Genomic DNA, 26,158 nt, shown 5'->3' with positions numbered 1-26,158 from the left:
TGCAAACTAACACCATATGCGTAGACAGGACAATTTTGCACATACAAGTATCTTCATAAACGCTTTTTGTCCTGGGGATTTCTCTACTTTTGAATCCAAGTAACACCGTGTGGGTCATCGCTTTGAGTGCTGTACGTCACGGGGTTACAACTTTAAGAGTGGGATGTTCCTCATAGCAGTGATAAGAATGAGGAAACACCAGCAGCCGTGAATGTAAGCACAGCTCAAAGCTCACGAGCCTCTGGACGCTACGGTCCGTGTCCGAGTTCATCTGTGGACGACAAAACGTCGGTCACACGGGTGGGCCGATGGCAGATTCCTCACCGCTCGCTACTACCACGCCACGTAAGTACCCACCCGCGTCAAGATGTGTGCTGGGCAGATCGATTCATTCCTTCTCCGGCAAATAAGAGTCACGCATCCATATGCGCCTGTATCAGTATGTTTGTGGCGCACTTGGGTGAATGCTGGGGGTCCTTTGCTCAAGGTGCATCCTCCTTATTATAAAGTTTTTGGCGGATGACCTGGGATGCTTGTGACCCAGCACGGGCTGATGCTGCAGCATGTCCGAGGATCGATACATATTTTTTAGTTCATGGTCGTACTACATTACCACCATTCTGTCTTTCCAGTTATATAACTCATAACATTACTTTGTGACTAGTTAGAAATTGCACTGCTCAGGGTGGTCTTTAATATCTCAGGAAACTTAATTAAAATCTTAATTGTCAACTCCTAAAATTAGTTTGAAGGAATGGGAATTAAGAGCATAGAGTTGTAATTAAGCAGTGTTACATTCGAAAAAATGTTGATATTGCTTTAAACAGCAGTTCTATGCAGTATTTCTTCTTCGCTAATAAAAATTAGTTCCAATTAAAGAAGCCAAAACATCTAACTTTTTGTGTCCCCCGAGCAAGACTGAAAGCTTGACTGGAACAGAATATGTGAGTGGAGCAGAGCGACAGATTCGACTCAAAGACTAGGTTCAGACTGTCAGTCCAAAATCAAATCCGATTTTTGTGCATATCCGATTGAAATCCGATCAGATTTAGCTAGTCTGAACGGCCAAAAATCACTTAAAATTTTTACAAATCCTTTTCGAGCTACATTTATATGTAGTTAGAAATAGCACTGCTCAGGTTGCTCTGTCATATCTCAGGAGTCTTGATTGAAATCTCAATTATGTTTCATTTAACTCTCAACTCGTAAAGATTGGTTTAAAGGAATGGGAATTGACAAATGAAACGCATGAAGTTACATAAATGAAACCGTGTTGATACTGCTTTAAAACAGCAGTATTGTGCAGTTAATATGTGTGTCTTCTTCGCTAATGAAAATAGTTCCAATTAAAGAAGCCAAAACGTCAAACGTTTTGTGTCACCGTGCAATATTGAAAGCTGGACTGGAATAGAATATGTGAGCGGAGCGGAGCGACAGAGATTTCTCTTCCTGAGTCGACTGAGGGGCCGTTTACATGGCACCATTTTCAACTAAAAACAGAAAACTTAAATGCCTTTTGGCCATTAATTTACACGACAACTGCGTTTTGGTGGCCTAAAAATGCAAACTTTTGAAAACTGGTTTCAAAGCTCAAAGTCTCTGTGTAAACAACAAAAATGGCCAAACGATGACGTTATTGACGATATTGTGTTTCATCGCCATCTAATGGCCTGCCAGCAGAATACAGCGTTTTTAGTCATTTTCACGAATATGTATGTATGAATGGAGATCGTTTTGACAATAGTGTCATCTGTACGTGGAAAACTCATAGGAAAAACTTCTCAGTTTTAAGCGTATTGTTGTTGTGTAAACGTACCCTCAGACTGTCAGTCCAAATCCAATTTTTATGCATATCCAATTGAAATCCGATCAGATTTAGCAAGTCTGAATGGCCAAAAATCACATGAAATTTTTACAAATCCATTTCGAGCTACATTCATATGTGTAGGTAGTATGAATGAAATTCGGATATGCTACATACGCCGTGTTGTTATTGTCACATGATCTCCCAGTGTGTCAGTTGCATTGCTTCAGTCATTCATAAATCTTCTTCCATGGGATAGTAAAGTGTCCATTGAATGCGCACTTCAGAGTCTCGGTGGAAGTAGTAGGCCATCCAGGGACTTTTTGCGTACTGTTTTTCGAATACTATGTATTCGGACATACTACTCCTTGGCATACTGTTTTTTGCATAGCCTACTATATAGTCTGGAAGTATGTAATTTTTTTATGCAGCGCAATACTGCCCGACAACTTATTTTAGTGACCTTGTTTCCGGAAGAATTATTTCATTTATTTATTTCCATAGAAATTAAAATGTCTTTAAAAAAAAAATTAAACCTGGAATTAACCAACCAGCTTCGAGTTGAATCACAACATTACTAACTTTGATTTTACATTCAGACAAAAAGACAAAGGTACAAGACTGTACTTAAAGGCTTTAATAAAGGAAAGAAAGGGAATTCCATGAAGCATTGCAAATGACAATCAAATTAAAAATGACAGATAAATGTGAAACTGTTGATTGTGTTACAAGTAGTTTGAGAGCATAGGGAGACTGACTGTCACGTCATTTGCAGTCACTGCTAAAGAGTTCTTTTGGTGCGCTTTGCTCTTTTTGATTCTCTGATTGGTAGATTTGTTTTGCAGAATCATGGGTAATATAGTCTTTCACCAGGAATTTGCTGTTAAAACAGTTGAAATAATGAATGGCTTTAACAAAAGCATATGCCATCAACCTTCTAGCTCAAGGTCTGTCTCAAAAGTTATTCTTAAAAATCAATTCCTCCTGTGGAGATAATGAATGACTCTCTTACTTCTAGAACCTGACTGTTCTACAGTGGTGGTCAGAATTATTGGCACCCTCGGTAAATATGATCAAAGATGGCTGTAAAAATAAATCTGCATTGATCCTTTTGATCTTTAATTCATAAAATTAGCAAAAATCTAACCTTTTGAAGGAAAAGGCTTGAAAGTGGGTTGAAATCACATTATGAAATAAATGTTTTTCTCCAAAACACGTTGGCCACAATTATTGGCACCCTTTTATTCAATACTTTTTGCAACCTCCTTTTGCCAAGATAACAGTTCTGATTCATCTTCTATAATGCCTGATGAGTTTGGAGAACACCTGACAAGAGATCAGAGACCATTCCTTCATGCAGAATCTCTACAGATCCTTCAGATTCCCAGCTCCATGTTGGTGGTGCTTCTTTTCAGATCACTCCACTCATTTTCTTTAGTTTTCAGGTCAGGGGACTGGGATGGTCGTGGCAGAAGCTTCATTTTGTGCTCAGTGACACATTTTTGTGTTGGTTTTGGATCATTGTCCTGATGGAAGATCCAACCACGGCCCATTATTGGATTTCTAGTAGAAGCGGTCAGGTTTTGATTTTTATCTGTTAGTATTTGATATAATCCATGTTACCATGTATCTGAACAAGATGTCCAGGACCTCCAGCAGAAAAATAGGCTCACAGCATTAAAGATCTAGCAGCATATTTAACAGTGGGCATGGGGCACTTTTTATCAATGTAAAAAAAGCTGTGATCCTTGTAGAGGCTTTGTCCACTCATACTTTCCTCCTCACCACGCATTAGGACTGTTTAGACACATGTCCTCTTCCAGGCAGATTTGTAAGGCAGATATTTAGTTGATTGGAACTTCTTAATTATTGCCCTGATGGTGGAAATGCCAATGCTTTAGCTATTTCCTTACACATCAGAACTATATTCTCTGGTTTTATTCATTGTGATGAATGATAACGGGAATTTGGCCTTTGTTTCCTCATGTTTATAATCCTATGGAACAGGAAGTCATGGCTGGACAATTTCATGTTCATGATATACCTATTATACCTATTGCTAAAGAAAAAATGTAAATATGAATGGGAATATACTTCAGAGATATTTTTCTAGGGGTGCCAATAATTGTGGCCAATGTGTTTTGGAGAAAAATATTTATTTCATAATGTGATTTTCCTCCTGAATTAAAGATCAAAAGGATAAATAATGCAGATTTATTTTTACAGTCCTCTTTGATCATTTTTACCAAGGGTGCCAATAATTCTGACCACCACTGTATATAGAGAAACCCCATCTAAAACCCAAATTATACTTTGTTTGTCCAGTATATTTTGCAGTGCACATGATGTAAAAACAGAGACACTCTGGAAAAAATGTCTGAGACAATGAGATGTTTTCTAAACTCTAGAGTGCCTAGTATGAGATTAATAATAGATTGAGAGGTTTTTATATTAAATTTTTTTTTCTGGAGAATAATCAGGAGACTTAAGTGAAAGCCTTTTTTTTTTTTTTTTTTTTCCTCTATCGGATGAAAAGAATTGAGATATTGAAGAGGTCTTTCAGATGATAAAACTCTGTGTCAGTATTAACACACATAGTATCCTAAAATAAGTTGTCAACATTGTTCTAACTTGCCTTGCTGATCTAAATCACATAATACAAGAGCCAGGAATAAGGTATGCACTGCAGTTTTTTTCTGGTTGTTATATAAGGAAAGATCTGCAAGACAATAATACAATAGATACCATATCAAATTTCCCATCACACCTATTTCTGTCTGGAGTGTCACAAGCGGCAGCTGTTGTCTAAAAGGACCGCAACCCTGGATTATTACATCATAAATAAACCGCAGTCACATGTTTGGATGGCTAATTGGAAACTATTTAAACTATTCTGCCTGAATGTCGTTTTGTTGTTTGCACAGATATTGAAAGGAGATTGTGATTGGAGCAAACAACTTTGACATCATGTCTTATCTTCTTGTTTTAGTGTTCAGTTAAGCAAGCTGAATGAAATGGGGAAAAAAGGATTTAATTGGAATGCTTTCCCACAACTTAGTCATATTTGAACTGCACAACATCCATTTAGTTAACACTGTCATTCAGTTCCCCTGAGTGAATCAAGTGTATTTTTATGACTGCACTTTTTGGAACCTTAGATGACTGAGATTCTGTTGCATTGGGTTGTAAAATCTGGTTGCAGAAGTGGGTGGTGACTGTAATGCGTAGCTCGAGATGTTTATTGTTCATGCGTATGTGAGTCACGTCAGATCCCCGTCCTGCTAGTCATTCTCTGTTCAGAACTGCTCTGGCGTCAAGCCAGTTCAGTAAGATGAATGGTCACTTCCTACGCACCTAAACTCACTGTATTATCATCTGCGTACTAGTGTGTGGGCTTATTAGACCTTAGTATAGGGATGGGCATTTCTATTTATTTTGTAGTTGAATACTATATAATGTAAAAAAAGGAAGTTATCAATTACTTGAAAATAAAAATGTAGGTTAAAGGAATAGTTCACCCAAAAATGAAAAAAATGTTTCACCATTTAATCATCCTCATGTAGTTTCAAAGCCTTAAGAATTTCATTCATCTTCAAAACATAAGTGAAGATATTTTTTTTTAATCAAACCTGAGAGATTTTGGTCCCTCCATTAAAGGGATAGTTCACCCAAAAATGAAAATCTTGGTAACCGGATAGTTGACTGAAGTCATTGACTTCCATAGTATTTTTTTTTTCCTGCTATGGAAGTAAGTGGCTATTATCAACTGTTTGATTACCAACATTCTTTAAAATATTTTCTTTTGTGTTCAACAGAAGAAAGAAACTCATACAGGTTTAGAACAACTTGAGGGTAAGTGATGACAACATTTTAATTTTTGGGTGAACTATCCCTTTAAAAGTCCACACAACCAAATATTTTACACTTTTAAAAAGTTCATAAAGACATAAAATAAATCAATATGAATTTAGCAGTTTAATCCAAGTCTTTTGAAGAGACACAATCTCTTTATTTGATGATCAGGCTTTTACCCACATAAACATTAATCAGTACAAATTAAATATGGCAAACAGAAGCTCAAAACGATTGCTTGACATGACAACTACATTAGCACCAACACCAATGCACAAAAGCCTTCTGTTTATTATAAGCATATGCTGCTATTATGTCTTCTGCTGCTTTAAATGCTCAAGCTTTTTAAAGCCAGGTGGATTCTGATTGGCTGTCAATGTTTTTATTTTTCATCAGCTGGAATAGTTCTGAAAGTGATTCCAACAATATTGTTCCTCTGTGTCATTATCGTAATAGTTGTGGTGTGGATGCCTCTGTTCTGAAAGAATTAGAATGGTTATTAAAATTTTTGTTATAGTTATCGTCCTTGCTGTGAACAGCCCTGTTAATCATAGATATGTAGTATGTAGATGCCACATTCGACTGCTCCAGACACGTCAGCGTGGCCGCCATCTTGTAACGGTCAGCGCTTCGTCACTCACAGTAAGAATCAATGATGCCACAACATTGCCCAGCCTCTGGTTGTGAAATCGCCGTGATTTAAATTTCCGAAGAAACGGGATAACCTTTCACAGGTGAGAATGTGTTGGTTTGTGTTTTTATATATATTAACTCAATATTACAGGATTTTACTATGGTACTTTTAAATGTTTTTACTTTTACTATGGTAACTTTTTAAAGGGATAGTTCACCCAAAAAAGAAAATTTGATGTTTATCTGCTTACCTCCAGGGCATCCAAGATGTAGGTGACTTTGTTTCTTCAGTAGAACACAAATGATGATTTTTAACTCCAACCGTTGGGGTCTGTCAGTCATATAATGCATGTCAATGGCAACACCATCTATAAGAGTAAAAAAAACATGCACAGACAAATCCAAATTAAATCCTGCGGCTCGTGATGACACACTGATGTCCTAAGACACGAAACAATCAGTATTTATATAATTTTTTAACTCTAAAACACCACCATGTCCAACTGCCCTCCACATCCGGTTGTCGAATTCAACATGTCGAATCGGCCGGAAAAATGCTGATGAGGACCAACTTCAGCCGGCAGTGTGGAACACACTGAGAAAACTTAGTCGTCCGACGAACAAAAACTGCCCGACGGCCGACCATCGGCTTGGTGTGTTTCTGCCTTTAAAGGTGCCCTAGAATTAAAAATTGAATTTATCTTGGCATAGTTAAATAAGAGTTCAGTACATGGAAATGACATACAGTGAGTCTCAAACTCCATTGTTTCCTCCTCCTTATATAAATCTCATTTGTTTAAAAGACCTCCAGGCGAAATCTCAACATAACACCGACTGTAACGTAACAGTCAGGATCATTAATATGTACGCCCACAATATATGCATATGCCAGCTTATGATTGAGGCATTAGACAAGGGCAGAACGTCTGGATGTGCACAGCTGAATCATCAAACTAGGTAAGCAAGCAAGAAAAACTGTGAAAAATGGCAGATGGAGCAATAATAACTGACATGATCCATGATGATATGATATTTTTAGTGATATTTGTAAATTGTCTTTCTAAATGTTTTGTTAGCATGTTGCTAATGTACTGTTAAATGTGGTTAAAGTTACCATCGTTTCTTACTGTATTCACGGAAACAAGAGCCGTCACTATTTTCATTATTAAACACTTGCAGTCTGTATAATTCATAAACACAACTTCATTCTTTATAAATCTCTCCAACAGTGTAGCATTAGCCGTTAGCCACGGATCACAGCCTCAAATTCATTCAGAATCAAATGTAAACTATATAACAGTATACAACACTGACATAATCCGACACATGCATGCAGTATGCATGACGAACACTTTGCAAAGATCCATTTTGAGGGTTATATTAGCTGTGTAAACTTTGTTTATGCTGTTTAAGGCAAGCGCGAGCTCCGGGGGCGGAGAGCGTGTGATTTAAAGGGACCGCAACCTGAATCGGCGCATTTCTAATTATGCCCAAAAATAGGCAGTTAAAAAAATTAATTAAAAAAAATCTATGGGGTATTTTGAGCTGAAACTTATGACAAATTCAGGGGACACCTTAGACTTATATTACATCTTGTAAAAAAAAAAAAAAAAACATTCGATGGCACCTTTTAAACATAGGCAATCCATTGGGCAGGGTAACTGTAATAAGAACAGAATAAGAATCAAAATATTGATAGACTTCTGCCTAAAAACACATCACCTCTCATCAGCAGACATAGGCACAACTCAAGAAGTTGATTATTTGTGTACATCCCTTCCTTAGGACATTGTATTGTGGGCCTTTGCGTTCTGTAAATGTAGCAAGTCCAGCATCATGTGATATGCAGACATGCAGTAACAGACATCACAATTGGCTCTTTGTCTGCATGTGTGCTTGGCACATAGCTTGTTCGGGGTCAGAGTTCACTCACAGAGTCTGAGCAGGAAGGCCCAATATACAGTTTATATAACTGGTGTTCAAGACATGTTTAAATAAAGCGATCTTTATGTAGCGTTCGATTTTACAGAGAGTGTTGAGTGAAAGACAGGTGCTGGTGAGCGTATTGATTATTTTGCTTTCTGCTTTTATGAATTTATGAAGGGAAAGAGAAAAAACCTGTACATGAATGTTCAGAAACTGAGGGAGTTGTTTTGAGAAGGTTAATGAATTTTGTATGCGATGAATGAAGACATTTCAGCTGAAGTCAATTACTGGTTTTCCTCTCAAGACCTACTGACAAATACTAGGAACAAACACTTTTCCCTTGAAACTTGTGATAAAATCTACATTTCCGCCAGTTTCAAACCTGTTATGATGGGGGTTTTTTTTACTTTGCAATGGAAAGAATGACAGGAATTTTCAAAGCAAATTTGAATATGATGCTAGAGTGTTGGTCAGTGTTTATATACTGAATAGTTGCAAAGGTTTTCTGAATGGTTTTTAGCACATGGTTGCTTGGTAATTTTGTGGGTTTTTTTTTTTTTTTTTTTTTTTGAGTCCCCTGGAGTTAAATGTAAATTCCTGGTCTGTACATGGAAATGATTTAGTGTCATGGAATAAATCAGAGTACTATGATGTTACTGCTAATGTCTAAAGGGTTACGAGTGAAAGATGTAGAAGAGAGTGATGAAATAAGTGAGTGTAACTGTACAGTGGAAATTTACAGGGATTACTGCGTCCCCTGAGTCACTCACTGCAGGGTACCATGCCAGTGTCTGTCCTCTGTGCTGTTCTCCGAGGTCATTCTTTCCCTCTGCAGCCTTTGCTTTCACTCATTCTTGCCCTTTCTGTCATTCTCTGTGTATCTGACTGACCAAACACTTGGCCTGTCTCATTTTGAGCTGTGTAATGTGTTTTTCTGTCTGTGCAGACACTAGCTCTCAGCACTTATTGAATAAGCTGTGCTAACTCTGCTGTTAGCTCTCCACTGTGGCAAAATTTTCAGAATATAGTAACTGAATGAAGTTTTGATTTAATCTGTGAACATATCAACTAAATTGTTTCAACCTCACTAATCGACAATCAAAACTCTTTAGTGCCCACCACTCCCACACTGTGAATGATGCATGAATCAGTTTGTGTATATGTAGGAATATTTTGCAATTGTTTTTTAAATATATTGTTTCTGTACACATAATCAAAATCTTTAAATCAATAGTTCTGTATTTCTTTATCATTTTTTTATTTGTCATTTGCAATGCTTTATTGGCGTGTAGTTCTTCCCCCTCATTAAAGCTGTTAAGTACACAGTCTTGTATCTTATATCATTTTCAATTAAAAAATACTTTTTAGTTTTTTTTTTAAACTGAAGTTTGTAATGTTGTGATTCACCTCGTAGCAGCTTGATTTGGTTCATGGCTTATAACTCTTTGATAAAGATGTGAAAAATGCTTCTGGAAGCGAGGCTGTGCAAAAAGTGGGTGGACAGATTTCAACTCCCACAACACCTAGATGCTATAAGGGGGAGGGACATTCTGATTCTTGCCAGCATGCTATTGGACAAAAAAAATTGTATACACCCCTGAGTGCAAGATAAGTCATCATTATTTTTGGTCCATTTTTCCAGAGAAGAGAGAGAATGTAAAAGCAGCTAAAAGTTCATTTGGTTAATTTAAGAGGCACATAACCATATAAAAGTTAACAAATATGTGCACAAAACATTGTATAATGTGTATAATTCATTATAAAGATATTTACAATCTTCATTATAATGCATCATATCATTTAATAAATAATTGTAACCAAAGTTAATATTTGCAGGTTCTGAAATTGGTTGTTTGTCATGTTTTAATGCATTATAAAGGTGTGTTCAATCATGAATAGATCAGTATTATAATATACTGGTGGTCACAGTTATTCATGAGATCATACAATGCATTATAGGATGCAAAAAAGCATATTATATATACAGTAAGGGTTTATGTAAAGTGTTACTGAACTTTTTTTTATTAAATTGATTGTCTCCTTTCTTCAGCTGGCAAGGGTGATGGTAACCCAGAGTATATTGCCTTTATTCTGGTGCCTTTCTTCTTTCTGCTGGGGCTTCTGGGAGTCCTCATCTGCCACATCCTGAAGAGGAAGGGCTACCGCTGTACAACTGAGTCAGAGGAAGATGAAGAGTTGGAGAAAGAGGAAGACGAAGAAGATAAAGATCCCGAAAAAGGAGGTGAATGTTTTGTTGAAATTTAGTTGACCATGTTTCTTGAAATGGCAGAAGGAGGTCAAACTTCCTCTAAAACAAATGACACTTCATCATTCAGTTCCTGTGATTTTTGTTATGGGCAGTGAAATTGCAGGAAGGAGTTTGTGAAATCGGGGATCTTAAAATGAACATTGGAGCAGCAGCTATTTATTTTTTCTATTAATCGGCTCCTCATCTGAAGTCAGATGGTTTGTGTATTGAAATGGTTTGAAAGCTGTATGGTATATAAGCAGTGGATTGACATGAAAGTAAAGACTTAAGAAGTAAATATTTTTAAACTACTTTCCTCTTAGCAATCAGTTGAAGGACCATTTAAAGTGGATACGTGACCTCATTCCATGGTGTTTTGGTGTTTCAAGTGCTTGTGGGATGGCGGATTTAAGCTGAGGTTTATATTCAGCCCACTTGAAATCAAATTAGGTTTTCTTGTTTTCAGACATTCTTTACTTAAGAAGAAAGGTGACGAAATGTCATGGAAAAGAAAAACTCCCTGAAATGTAGCCCCTTCTGTTAAGCCTCTTCTAACACGCTTGCTCTCATCTTATTTTGTCTCGTAAAAAAATATTCATCTTCTCATTATTTTGACATGTCTGTGATGGTATCGTAAGTATTCACAGTAATCAGTTTTAGTACCGTCAATTTTAAATTGGAGAATAGCCAATGCTTAATACTCCACTCTATCATGTTTCTTCCTCATCTTAGGGAGTTTTTACTTGCCACAGGCCACAGTTGTCTTACTGATGTCATTTAGCCTTTATTTTATAAAGCTTCTTTGAAACAATATGTATTGTAAAATGTGCTGCACAAACTAGTTTTATTTTTCTAAGAAAATGTGCGTAACAGTCATGACTTGCTTTATGCTTTATGGTTAAAGGGTTAGTTCACCCAAAAATTAATTACTCACTCTCATGTTGTTCCAAACCTTTAAGACCTTAGTTCGTCTTCGGAAAAACAAATTAAGATATTTTTGATGAAATCCGAGAGGTATTTGAACCACACATAGACCGCAATGTCATTGTACTTTAAGGCCCAGAAAGGTAGTAAAGACATTGTTAAAATAGTCCATGTGACTACAGTGGTTCATCCTTAATGTTATGAAGTGACAAGAATACTTTTTGTGCGCAAAAACAAAAATAATGACTTTATTCAACAATTTCTTCTGTTTCATGTCAGTCTCCTATGCTGTTGATGTAGTAAACACAGTGCAGCACTTCCGGGTTCTACGTCAGAACTTATGTCCTGCCTAAGACGCGTCATACATGCTAGAGAACAAAGATTTGTTTTTAACAACTATTTGAAGAGCACTTGACAAACCTTGCAGTTAAGAACTGGGCTGGCCACAGTAATGGAAATTATATTGTATTGTTCTCTGTGTTCACCTTTGTTTACTGTTTGTAACCAGTTTTTGTCTGTTCGTTGTTTAAAACTGTGTTTGTGTATGTACACTGCTGCTATGGTGGTGTCTACGTGGCATTTTTGCTCCAGGAAACTAGCCAACATTCTTTTCTTGGCAACTTATCATCAACATTTAAGCTAAAGGATCAACCATGTTATTTTTCAAATTTTATATATATTTTTATATGTATTGTTTGCTGCTTTTCTAGGAATGTTCACGTGGCATTGTCTGAATTTTAGGAAATTTAAGAGTGTGTGTGGACTTGTTCAACCTGACACAACCCTCTTTCTCTCTCTTTGTTTGTCTTCAAATCTTTGGATCCACCCATATCCCATTGCATGTGATACTGCACTAGATATTTTGCTTTTTTTTTTTTAAGTTGAAGTGTGTGTGTGTGTATATATATATATATATATATTAAAATACTTAAACTTAAAAAAATGTAAAGCATGAAAATGAAATATAGAAATGTTGCTAAGTGAAATAAAATAAGTTCAAGCTGAAGTACTAAATTACGGACATTTTATTTTTTCTCCCAATTAACAAAAACAAACACTTTACAATAAGGTTTTCTTTTAACATTAGTTAACTACATTAGTTAACATGAACTAACAATTAAAAATACATCTACAGCATTTAATCTTAATTAACGTTAATCTCAACATTTACTAATACATTATTTAAAATCAAAAAATATATCTGTTAAAGCCTTTAACAGATATATTTTTTGATTTTAAATAATGTATGTAAAGGGATAGTTCACCTTAAAATGAAAATTAAGTCATCATTTACTCACCCTGCTGTTGTTTTAATGTGTATGCCTTTCTTTCTTTTATGGACCACAAAAGTTAAAAAAAATGTCCCACTCGCGCTTGTCCATAAAATGGCAGTGAATAGCAACCAGCACCAAGCTTGTTAACAAAGACCCAAAAGTACCACAGAATAATCCCATGTGACAGGTGTCATATACTTTAAATGTTCTGTGGGAATACAAAATGACATTTAATGTGTTATTTAACAAAAATCCTGACCTCGGTCGTTGGTCTTTAGTGCGCGGCTATGCGTCACGCTCGTTTGTGTGACTCTGTTAGCACTGCAGTTCACTCCGTTTCACCCAGAAAAAGCACACAAATTGTGAAAAATCAAGATTAACAAAAATGTGTTAACAAAAAAAAGGTTTTCATTTTAGGGTGAACTATCCCTTTAACATTAGTTCATGCACTGTGAACTAACATGAACATGAATGCTTTTATTAACTAATATTAACAAAGATTACTAAATGCTGTAAAAATGTATTGCTCATTTTTAGTTTATGTAAGTTAATTTACTAATAAATGTTAACTGAGACCTTATTGTAAAGTGTTACCGTTTTAGTTTTGGTTAATGATATCAACACTGAGTCAAGTGCTGAAAATATAAGTCATCTCTGCTTTATGTCTAGAATGTGTTTTTTTTTTTTTTTTTTTAAAACATCAATTACATTTTTTTCTTTCAGAACATTTCCTCTTGAATGTTTTTACAGAATATCTTTGTTTAAAGATATTGACAGTAATTAGAGCCACTCACTGTTTTCCCACGAGCCTCCCATGATCTCTTCAGGCCTAGTGATTTAATTTGTAGATGGATTTACAATAACTGTGGCTCTGATTTGGAGAGAAACTGAAATGCAGCAATGGGGTGATCATTGTGGGTGTAATTTTGGCTTTTTTGTTGTTCTTAAAGTTAGACTGTCCCTTATACGTATTTTGCCATTTTTGTATGGAAATTATTTAGCTGTAGATTAACACATGCAAAAACTAACAAAAGCAGAAAGCAGATTAGTAGTCGTAAACTTTATATGACTCCAGAACTACATATTTCTCCGTCTGATCCCCAGCTGTGAGCGCAAATCCAACACAGGAAGTCTGATCTTTTCGAACAGGGGTCCATGACTTCAGGAAGGACATGGGTGGTGTGTTTTCTGTAAGCGGCCCCCTCTGAGCAGTAGTTTTGCAGAAATACCCTTCCATCTCCAGATTCCTTTATGAAACCTTTCACGAGTCAACAGACCATATTTATTGTTAGTATTGTAAATGTTAGTGTTTTCTGCTTTCATAAGCAAGTCCTTTTTAGTAATACTGTGTCAGCAAAAATAATTTCATACCACCTGCATATTGAGTGTCATGAAATAACAAACGCTAATAACAGTTGGTTTGTGATGACAGTTTGAGATAAAGGCTGTTAAACCAGCACACTTTCTCTGGATGTTTTGTGTAGCTTCAGTAGTTTCATTTTTTTTTGTTTTGGCTCTGCATAACAATAAACCAGCTGGGTGTTTTTTTTGTTTGTTTTTGTCTTTCAAAAATGCACATCACTTTTACTTTATCACTATATTATTTTTTTCTAACAAAGGCAAGTTGACTAATATTCAATAGAATAAAGTGTTATTCATCTTTTTTTTTTTTTTTTTTTTAACACAACCCATCTCTCTCTCTCTCTGCCAGATCTGAATGACACCTTCAGTGATTCCAACGCTGACACGGTGGGCCAAATCGTTCACTACATCATGAAAAATGAAGGTAAGGTGAATGAATGTGGGGATAAAGATGAGTTTAGATATCACAATACTTTCTAATAATGGTCACATGACCAGATTGACAAACCCTGGTAAAGATTAGACCAGGACGCAAGGTCTGTCAGAACAAATAACATGTCTTTTGTAGGTTTGTATGCGCTGAGGAAAATATGAGGCATGGTATCCAGTCAGTCACATCGATTGTGATGTAGCATTGATTGTGACGGAGCATAAACGATCCTCAGCTGACTTCAGAGCAGTGATTCAACATGAGGTCACACCAGACAACATGTTCTCATATCAGCTGCATTGAGTGTGTCTCCAGGCTGATTCAAATACCTTCAGCTGATTCAACTGACTGCACAATCTACTTAGTAATAAATAGAATACTTTAACATTTTGGAAAATGAAAAAAAAAAAACAGTGATGAATAAGAAATAAGGGATAATGCATTGCTAGCTGTGCATTAAACAATTTTAATGCACAATATGGAGGCAAAGTGCATTATCCTGCTTATACCATGGTCATTTGCCAGCTGTATTATGGGTTTAAATTAATACAGTGCTGATCAAGCATGTTAAGAAACACATGTTCATGTTTCAGGCTTTGTAAACCAGTCGTGAGTTTTGGTCAATCGGATCACAAGTGGATGAGGCCAAATAAAATATGTAAATGTGGTTTAAAACATTTTGAGCTTGTCCACTTTCAATCACTTAGAGTTAGTCAAAAACACATTCAACCAGATTGCTTTTGTAGTGTAGACTCTCATGTGGTCGGATGTGTTCGAAAAACCACTACCCTCCGACACGAGTAAACATTATGGGAAGCATGCTAGCCAGATGGATTTTAAACCTTGTCGGCTGAAGACCCAAGTTTGGTTTGAAGATGAAAAACGTACCAAACACAATGTTCTCTGATTTCTAACACGCACTAACTGCGTTCGTTGTGGTCTTGTGGCTATCAGAGCAGAAACAAAAGCTGATGCTCGTCGACTTCAGTGCGTTCATTTTTAAATTGCCTGAGCTTATTTTGTCCATTAGATCGAAAGATCTGAAAAACCCACCCATACACCCTCCCCTCGAAGAAATCAGGGCAGAAGTGGTTGAAAGTGGACAAAAGACAATGATTAAAACACCAGGAGTAAATGGGAATGTTTCCCTTGTCTACTTCTGATCCGATCAACCAAAACACGTCTTGATACCAGGTGTAAACAGGGCCCTTGATTGCATAAAGGCCAAAACCCTTTGAAGGATACAAGGAAATTTCAGTTGTACATGAAATGGAAACCGTGATCTGAGAAACAAAAATAGCAGAACTGTAGTTTTAGTTGGCTTGGTCTATTTAGACCTGTTTAGAAAAAACATTAGTCATTCCATGGTAACTCTAATCACCAGCATTTCAAAATGTTTCTTTCCCCTGAGCGTGACATGTGGAGAGGAAGTGGTATTACTGCTGCTTGTATCTTGTTTCTTTCATATTTCACCTTCTCTACAGTTTGGTAAGAATGCATGACTAGCAGCACATTAACCTTTCAGAAACATCTAGTGGAAGAACACAATACATTTATCTTCTTAAAATGATAAGTGGCTCTTCTGTAAATGGAAGGAACTGAGAGTTTTGTAAAATGCAAGGCACTTTCATTGCCAGTGGTTGCACAATTCAGGTGCCACCCTATGAAAATTTTAACATTTTGAAGATGGCATCTCCATGTTGTTGATGCTTGTACTGATATGGGGTTAACCCTAATTGTGCTGTTATCTAACAATAACTGTAAGTTCAATGATGTGAGTCAGCTGTAAAATGTGGTTTACACTATTTGTAATGTGTGTTTTGATGGCATGAAGCTACCCTGTGTCCACTAAGATTATGTGCTGCAGTTGCATCTGAAGGCAGTCAGCCGTTTTCATTAGTCAAAAGACTCCAGTCAAGCAAATGGTTCTGCATCTGAGGCTGCAGACTCTTACATGTGCTAATTTAGGAAGTCATTTAATAAACTCTCTTATTCTCTTTCACTAGCCAACTCTGATGCACTCAAAGCCATGGTTCAGGAGAGTATAGACTCAGAGGGGTAAGTCCTCCTTTATGTCTTTCATATACTTGCTATTTTTGTCTTCTGTAATCATGAACTAGGCCTTAGTTGTTTTGTTTTTTCTTATGTACATCGGCATTTTTAATTTGCACAGTATTATGTTTTGAATTTAATAACAAAAAAATACATGGATGCATACACATTGCCGCACGCACACATGCTGTTTCACTATATTACTGAGGACATTGCATAGACTTCCATTGATATAATGGTATAAAGGATATCGCCTAACCCAACCCCTAAACATCACAGAAATGTGCAAAAGACTAGATTTAAAAAAAATAAATAAATAATTATAAGCCCTTTTAACTAGTGAGGACCAGTAAAATGTTCTCTCTAGTCACTTGTCATAATATTTAACTATGTAAGTAAGGACAATTTGGCCCGCACAAATAAAGTTAAACAAGTGTACACACACACACACGCGCACACACACACACACACACACACACACACGACAGTGATGTCAATAATTAAAAAGTGAATTTAAACTTTTTTACTAAAGTTTTATTTTGAATTTGCTTTTATTTGTATGTTTTTATATTTAATGTTAATATAGTTTAATTTATAATAGTTCTTTTTAGTAATTTCATAATTTAATTTAGTCATTTTATTAGTTTTTTTGATTTTTTTATTTCCTTTTATTTATTTCTAATTTTTGTTTAGTTAAGTTTTTTTCAACTAATATTTATATTTTATTTATTTCAAATGTATTTCATTTAACAGATGTTTTCAATAGTTTTAGTTAACTAATAATCCTGATTTAAACCTAAAAATGACATTAAAATCAAGTATAAAGAAGAACAAATAAAATACATTTAAATTATTTAATTTTATCATTCAGTTTTTTTTTATGCTGGTAATTTAATTCAATGTGTGTTCAAAGTATTTTCAAGTCTTTTCACTATTTTTTTTGTTTTTTTACCTCGTTTTATATAAATAAACAAACTTTTAAAAGCACAGTAGCATACTTGTAAAACAAGCATGAATGTTTTGCTAGTGAATGTGATCAAGTGAACTACATCTTTTGTAAAGCAGTACCTCATCCCTCCAAAAGATGGTGCTGTCACTTCTCAAATAACAGCAGCAGCACAACAGGACAGATCTGCATTGAGGGATTGAGGTGGTTCTGTCTGTCTCATATGACACGTTGTGGGGAAAATCACCACGAAGCAAAAAAAAAAAAAAAAAAAATCAATCAATCGCCAACAGTGCTGCAAGCCTGAATAAGTTCCAGGAAGACTTTCAAAACCTCACATACAGAGGAGTCATGGAATAGGGGTCTGGGTGGAGCAATGGTCTCCACCCTGATACATGTGTAAAAGAAATCCGTTTTATCATGCTCTGTTTTACCAGCATCATGACATCAGTTTATAGATGGTGACAGTTCATTTACTTGGTACTATGACTACTGTCATCAAGATCATCTTTAATCTTATCACAGGATGAGATTAAAGATAAAAATTGTGACATTTAACTTTTTCTTTCTTACTTCAGCTATAATACATTTCAAGATACATGAGTGAATGTTTATTCATCCTGAAATGTTATATTTAAACTCTATTTTTTTTCATTATGTAATTCGCATTCTTGCACATCAGTCCCTAGATTAAAGGGATCGTTCACTCATAAAAAATGAATGTTCTGTCATCATATACTCACTCTCATGTCATTCCAAACCTGTGTGCTTTTATTTATGCAGTGGAACAAAAAATGAAATAAATGTGCTGGTTGCTTTCAAGCTTCAACAGTTTTGAAAGGATGAAAGTATTTTAAAAGTGGTCCTACTGTAAATGTGTACTTTAAGACTTCTAATTTTATATGATAGTCCTTTTTCACTGATAATCTTCAGTGAGAGAACTGGAATTAATCATTTCGATAGGTTTAACCAATTCATTAAAAATGTTACACTTGTTTTCACAGATTTAAAAAAAAATATAATTTGAGTATAAAATATTCTTCAAAATGTCTGCTTTTGTTTTCCATGGAACAAAGAAAGTCATATGGGCTTGGGATAAGGACAGGGTATGGGTGTTAGTTTGAACAGGAATGTGATTAAATGATGACAGAATTCTCATTTTTGGGAAATCCCAAATTTCCTCCTCTAATGTTGTGTGTGTGTGTGGTGTAATTTTTAATTTTTTAAGTTGGTCTGAGCATTCATGTGAATACCAGATTTGGGTTGAACAATGAGGTCACGCTGCTTGAGTCTCACACGCCGTATAAGCAGTGTGAATTTGTGAATTTGCCTCCTCCAGTCAAGAATTATATTATTAAAATCTATATAAAGAGGAGCAGAGGATAGGGAAGGTGAAAGGTGTAAAGCCAAGTACTGTAAAAGGAAAAATAATGAGTGGTGCTCAGAATGAAGTGTGATTGGTTGTTCTGCTGAGATGTTGTGCTGTTCATTTTCCAGACCTACTGATGAGAGCACAGGGCATCAGGGTGTGGTTTATGTGCAGAGGGGTGGAGTTTGCCAATTTATTTTACTTGCACAATGTGTTTTGTCAGAATATACAGCTATTTATAAATAGTCATCAGTGGGGAAAGATGATTTCCGCTTACAGTGTTGGAAGCTATTTTAAAACTAGCTTTGCAAGCTACAAGCTGCCCAATTTAGAGTAGTTCAAGACAAGCTACCCTTCAGTGATCTGGAAGCTTTTTCAAGAGAGAGGAATGGGCACTTTCCCCTCCATTTTTCATCAACTTTACATTCTCGGAATCACTCAAATGTGTATTAATAAGCTTTGTATAATAGTTTAGTGCCTTTGATAAAATTTTATTGAAACAACAGTTTGTTCTCAGCAGCAAAATGTCTTGCGGGTTAAGGGGGATGAGCTAATGTATTGGGGGCCGTGTACATGACACCGTTTTCAACTAAAAACGTAAAACTTTTAATTGTGGCTGTTCATTTACTCGACAACAGCATTTTGGGGGCCTGAAAATACAAGCTTTTGAAAATGGGTTTCAAAGTGCAAGTTTTTGAAAACGGTCTCCATGTAAACAATAAAAACGAGAATCTGTGGAAACGATGACGTCATGCGCATGCGTATTAGATGTTCAGTCTATGGTGTTTCATCGCCATCTAATGGCCAGGCAGCAGAATACAGCGTTTTTAGTCGTTTTTGTGTAAATGGGGATCGTTTTGACAGTGGTGTCATCTGTACGCAGAAAACTCAAAGGAAAAACTTCTCCATTTTAAGCATATAGTTTTCGTGTAAACGTACCCTTAAAGTTTTATTAACGTTACAGTGGTAGGAAGCAGGGCGGGGCCGAGAGCCTTGGTAGCAGAACGAGGCGCAATTATATAAAAGCTTCTGTGGTATTTCTATGCAAGTAAAATCGGAAATTGAGGGTATGACATGGATATGACGTCAATGACGTGGGACGTTACATGGTTTAACCCTTAAATGCATGACTGTTTCGCCAATCATTCTTACATATTCGGGTCTTTATCGACCCGGATCTATATCTAACACGGATGGATCTCTACCTGTCGCGATAATATAAAACTCCTCTGATATTAAAGTAACAATTACAGAAGAATAAAATAAAGCATATTTTGTTACCTTTTGGAGCTTGAAAGGGCTCAGTTTGAGCAGATGTTTTATGCCATCATCACTGTCCTCGTCAGAGCTCATTTCCCAGCAAATTCAACAAATTGTGGGCTAGTTGTATGTTTGAGGTCACGAATATGAGCCCAATCGCGATCTCAAACATATTCTCAAAACTATATAATTTTCAACATCTTCAAAATCAATATTTCGATCACTAACAGCTTCACCAGATCCATCCAGTGACAGTTACAATCATATTTGATTGCGTTCAGTACTTGCTCTGCAGTAAATTGCTTTTATTTACTTTTTTAATGTTTTTATTATTTCGTTTTCTGTCTAAATGAGTAGTCCCTTCAGCATTGTGTATCAGACATTGCCACCTTGTGGAATAAAAGTGGATTGCACTTATTCTTTCATCTAAGGTTCAATTATTATTGTGAAGAAAAAATATATGTACACTCATACACACCTCGGGTCGTTAGCGACCCTATACAATTTTTACAAAAAATGAATACAAAAATAGGCATTCTTTTATAATTTTGATTTTTTTCTTGTCATACACTTTATAATGAATTGATTGAGGAATACTAAGAAGGTTGATGTGTAACTTTAAAAAATGAATGAGGAGGAGGGTAGTGAATGATGTCCCGGGTCACTAAAGACCCGAGGTATGCATTTAAGGGTTAAATTGTGGATTTCTCTGGAATTAAACGTTGTTGGAAACATTTGGAATAATTTCAGTACAAAAGTCAACAAAATATATAATTTTTCTAGTGTTTTTTGGATATTTTTAACCAAACATCTTACATATTGTGCCTTTTAATGTTGTGGATATTTCAGCAAACTGTTTGCTTTGTTTATTCAGTTTAATAGCATTAAGTTCAAGGTACATGTCCAAAAACATGATGTATTCTTGCAACGTCTTTACCTGCGGTACAGTTCTGTTTACAAGCTGTATATTCCAGGATTGTCTTCTGTGGGTTGTAGGTAAATATTCAACTTTATTCAGACCAGCGCTCTTTTTCGTCTCTGCCTTATAAATATATCTCTGTACTGTTTTACCGCACCAAGCGTTTCAGTGCTTGAGTAAACGGGCTGAGATCTCGAACTGATTTGGATTGTTCTACTTACCATTGTATGCATACATTGAAAAGAACAGACTTAAGAGTAACATTTGCCGGTCAGGCATCCTAATATAGTGATGTAGCATTTCATTTCACTACAGGCTACTTGATTGGAGAAAATCACTTGCTAATGAAAACGCTACACAACTTAATTTTTTCAGTAACTTTACAGTATTGACACGACTTTTAAAGTAAAGCTATTACTTGCAACTACTCCCCAGCACTGGCAGCTAGATGGTGTAGTTACGACATTTACCAGCAGGGGCTAACAGGACCATGGCATTCATTAGAACCTTGAGCCCCTAATAACTGCACTGTTTATAAATGGACAAACTGATCTCGCACTGTTTAGTTGTGGCTCTCCATTGCCAAACACACTGAAAATAGTTCTGGTGTAGTGTGTGTGTTTGCATGTGTATCTCTTCCTCCTTTGTTCCTCATAGCCCCTCTTGCAGGTGGCAATTGAAGTATCTCTGTCCTGCTCTTCCTCTGCCTCTCGAGCGAGGTACGCGCACATATGCGCACAGAGCAGAACAACATCCCGCAGTGTAATGAAGACAGATAAGAGAAAACGAGGGAAATGTAGTGGGGTTTTTTTTAGCTGGCAGAGTGGAAGGACAAAATAAATAGAGGCAGAAGGAGAGAGGAAAAGACAGATAAAGCAGCAGGGGAGAGAGTCAGCCTGTCTAAAGTATCTGCTCCAGTTCTGCTGCATTTCAGCTAAAATTTAATACCTGTGAAAGGTGAAGCTTCTTTTCAGTGTTAAATGCATTCTTCTTTTCTGCTTTGTTAAGTGGTAGAGCTCAGCAAATATATATTTTGTATATAGATAGCTTAAATATTATATCTTACGTATTGTAGTAACATACAAACATTGTGATATATATATATATATATATATATATATATATATATATATATATATATATATATATATATATATATATAATTTGAAAGAATTGATTTGAAAAACACATTCATTAGCATAATCACTTAACAATGTTCACTGAAGTCTCAACTACAATAGCTTTTTTTTTTTTTTTAAGAATTTAATACTTTTATTCAGCAAGGAAGCCTTAAACCCACCAAAATAAAGTAAAGATTTTTACATTGTTGCAAAAGATTTTTAGTTAAAGAAAGATTTCTATTTCAAATAAATTATTTTCTTTTGAATGTTCTATTCATAAAATGAAAGCATATTAAGAATGATTTCTGAACGATCAAAAATTCAATGAAAATCCAGATTTGCCATCATAGAAATGTTTAATTTTAAAATTTATAAATAATGAATCAAACTTACCCATTGTGATGCTGCTTTTACTGACATTTTAAACAGATGCTATAAAATATTTAATAATATTAATACTTATGACTCACGACACAAGGACTAAGATAATAACTCTTTGTTCAAACCTAAACTGTGCGTCCAAACAATAGCATAAATACCGTTATTTTGTTTAAATACTGTGTGAAAGTGTGCATTTAAGATATGATACACATTTCAAATATTAGTATGCTTGAAAAAGTTCAAGTAAAGCACATTGTGGGCCACAGCGCAGTGTTTTCTGGTGTACATACCAAATTTTGGCAAATGTAACTAGGTCATCTTGTGTATTTCATGCAGTTAAGCTGATGTTTTTCTGTTCAATTTTCTACAGTGGCCCTGTGACGCCAACCTCTCCAAACACACCTACCAGCCCAGAGAGCCCTGCACTACCAGTGTTGCCGCCCAGCACAGCCAAACACACCTGCAACCACCTGCACACCATTGGAGGAGTTGGAGGACAAAAGAATATCTGCAACCGCTGCAACCAGAAAAAATGGCCTCTGATGAGGCGCTCCTCCAGCAAGAAATTTGACAGACGTAGTCACATAGGAGAGGTCACTGTGCTGTCTGTGGGCAGGTGTGTTTTACATACAGAAACATGGTTATATATGCAGAATTACATACTAAAGTCACTAAAACAGACTCATGCCTCTAATAAATAACAGGTCTTCTTATGATGTATGTATATTTTAAGTAGATATTTATTGTGAATATTTCAGTCATGACAAATAAATAGTTTAAGCATGTTAATCGATATGACAATGTTGATGTATTTGGTCTTGGCAGACTTGATCTGCTACACTGTTAGTTGACTATTAGGGGACGGCCCTGCATAAATCCCATTGTAGATCTAGGCAGGTGGAGCTGGGGGAGGTGAAGGACCAGCTTACAGCAAACACTGAACCAGACTATTTAAATGCTGCAGAATCAACAGAGGCCAATTTGCTTGTGCCATGCAGTAAATGATGTGATTGCTAACAGATTGCATATAATGCCTTTACATTTAGCCTGGTCCATCTGGAGTTTCATGACTAAACTAGATATTTAATGTGTATTTGTTGAATATCTGTCAGTTACACTGTCTGTTCTATAATTTTTGTTTTACAAAAGGAGCAGACTAAATCAATGTTGGTCTATACATCTACATTATCACTGTGCAAAAAGCAGGTCCATATTGAAATGTTTTACTGAGCCTGGTGGGAAAGAACTGGACTGGCCCTGTCTAACTGCATTTGTCCCAAATGTGCGGAGTCTCCTCTCATTACATCCTCCTTTCTCTAGATTCCGGGTGACAAAGTGTGACCCCAAATCGGCTAGACGGACATTGCTGATCACTGAGCCCAATGGTAGTGTTCCTGCTTCACCTGCTTCCGCTGACCCCCCTGAACGCAGCACACCACCACAGTCACAGGTGAGAGGCTTTAGTGGAGAAGAAAACATACTTTTCCTCAGGATGGTCTGCCGTTCCTAAGGCCGTGTGTCCACCAAAAAGCTTTTTCCTAATGCCAGGATATATGTATATTTTTTTTTCTCAATTGTCTCCAAAGAGAGCACTATTTATTTAACAATGGCATCAGCGTGACGAGCTACATAAAACGCACCACTTGTCACAGTCACGTTTTACCCAGTCATCCAATACCAGTAGAGGAGGGGCAGGACAAATACCACTCTGACCAACCACCACATCCTACTTGCACAATGACTAAACAAAAATGGAGCAAAAGTTAATATTGCTGCTGTCTTTGCCACATCCCTACACTACTATAATATTTATATGAAAAATAATCCTTGGAGGAATGTTTAGTTTACTGCCGCCTACAAGGTAAGTAGCTAAACACTGTAGCTCCAAAGCTTCTCAAGTGCCCGCAGCTGGCTAAAAACATTTTGATGGACATACGGCCCAAAGTTGCATTCACATTGTGGTGTTCTGCAAATTTTCTTGGGCAAAATCCTGTTACTTCAATAGGAATCCACACGGTCTGGAGTTTTGCATGAGGGTGAAAGATTTCCCCTCTCAGATATTGCAGCGGTCATGCATATCTGCCGCATTTACGAACAGAAAAAATGATTCATACATCACTACATTATTGACAATGGACCTTTTTGCCTAAGAAATTCTGCAGAAATTTCACTTAATACACATTAAACAAACTCTCCATAGTTTGTCAAGTGATATTTTTATCCTTGTTTTGTGTGGTGTTTGTCTTCAGGAGAAAGGAGACACTGCAAAGTGACATCTGTTTGGTTCCAGCTGCATCTCAGGTGACATTTTAAAAAGATTTTAATCCGGAATTCACACTTCGAAAGAGGAATTTAGAGAGGGAAAACGCCTCAAACTGATGATGATGATGAAGGTTGTGATAATGGAGGAGGAAAAGAGGATGACGGATGCAAACTCTCCTGTCCGTCATGTGACACGTCAATCGTGGAAGGACAGCAGACGCTGTTTTATATACATTAACCTGTCACCATGCCAACCCACCTTTCTCAAACATCCTTACGTCATTATCAGTGGTGGACGGCATAATTTGTGCTCGTTAATGGCTATGAACGTGTCAATGGTTAATCCAACCTGGCGCCGGAGTGAAAGATCTTCTCTATGTGCCTCTCTGGGCTACTTTCAGGAAGTGGGAAGTTTTGTTCAAAATGTTTTTTTTTTTCTTTTAATTGCAAGCTGTGATAAACACGGAAAAACAGAGCCATGAAATGTCTCGCTGGTTACAATCCAGACCAAACTTTGTTCTTAACCTGTCATCGTCTTAAATGGACTGGGCTTCCATCTCCTCACTACATACACCTTTTCACCTTTTTTTTTCTTAAATTGTTTTGAAAACCATTTTTTTCTGTTAATCAATGAAATTGCATGTTTATTAGATTCATCAACCTAGTGCACCTTAACTGGAAGTTTGCTTGGTGATGTCTGGGTTTAGAGCACTGCGATCATTTCACTAGTCTGCCGAACACTCAGCGGTTTAGAAATGTTAAACATTCTTAGTTACATGATTCGGTATAGCTTGCATGTGTCCACGTCATTCAGATGCTCTCTCAAGTCTATAGCTCCGAAATTTATATAATGTCAGGCGTATACAATAGATAAAGACTGCATCCTTCACTATACTTAACATTATTGTTATTGTTAAAAAAAAAAAAACTGTGTGGTACCTCAAAAAAAGAGAGAAGTGTCCTTGCTTTAGTGCCATCCATAGGCAAAAAGGACAAAATAAAGGACTTTTAATAGTTCTGAGCATTTTAACCAAAACTAATTTCCAAAAAAATATATAGAATTTTTTTTTATGTATTTTGCCTTGTTAATATTTTCATTATTTTGATATTGTGCCAATGTTTATGTTTTGCCTTATGTACCTATGATAATAATATGCCCATAGCCTTCCTGATCAAATTTTAGTTGAAGGTATTCAGACAGAAATTTTATTAACGGTAAATCTTAACGTGGACAGAAATGGTCACTTTAAGTCTTAAACCGACAAGAAATTTAGAAAATGCATAAACATTTGAAGAATCATTCGGAGTTGTTCAATGAAAACGAGCGAGAATGTGCTGTTATATTTTAATGAAAGTTTTGTACCCAGAATTTATACATTAAAAAGATTAAACACA

At 36.2% G+C, this 26,158-nt stretch overlaps 1 protein-coding gene across 1 annotated transcript; it reads left to right on the top strand.

Annotated features, from left to right (window-relative positions):
• rell1 (RELT like 1) lies at positions 1–26,158 on the top strand. Its single transcript, XM_067401863.1, has 7 exons — positions 1–345; positions 10,266–10,457; positions 14,373–14,447; positions 16,460–16,511; positions 22,872–23,117; positions 23,822–23,951; positions 24,751–26,158. The coding sequence occupies exons 1-7, from the start codon at positions 309–311 to the stop codon at positions 24,772–24,774; spliced, it is 756 nt and encodes a 251-aa protein (XP_067257964.1). The 5' UTR covers positions 1–308; the 3' UTR covers positions 24,775–26,158.

This window comes from Chanodichthys erythropterus, chromosome 11, assembly GCF_024489055.1.
Source record: "Chanodichthys erythropterus isolate Z2021 chromosome 11, ASM2448905v1, whole genome shotgun sequence".
Classification (NCBI taxonomy): domain Eukaryota; kingdom Metazoa; phylum Chordata; class Actinopteri; order Cypriniformes; family Xenocyprididae; genus Chanodichthys; species Chanodichthys erythropterus.
Note: the sequence above shows the minus strand (reverse complement) of the source record. Positions and strands in the feature narration are given on the sequence as shown.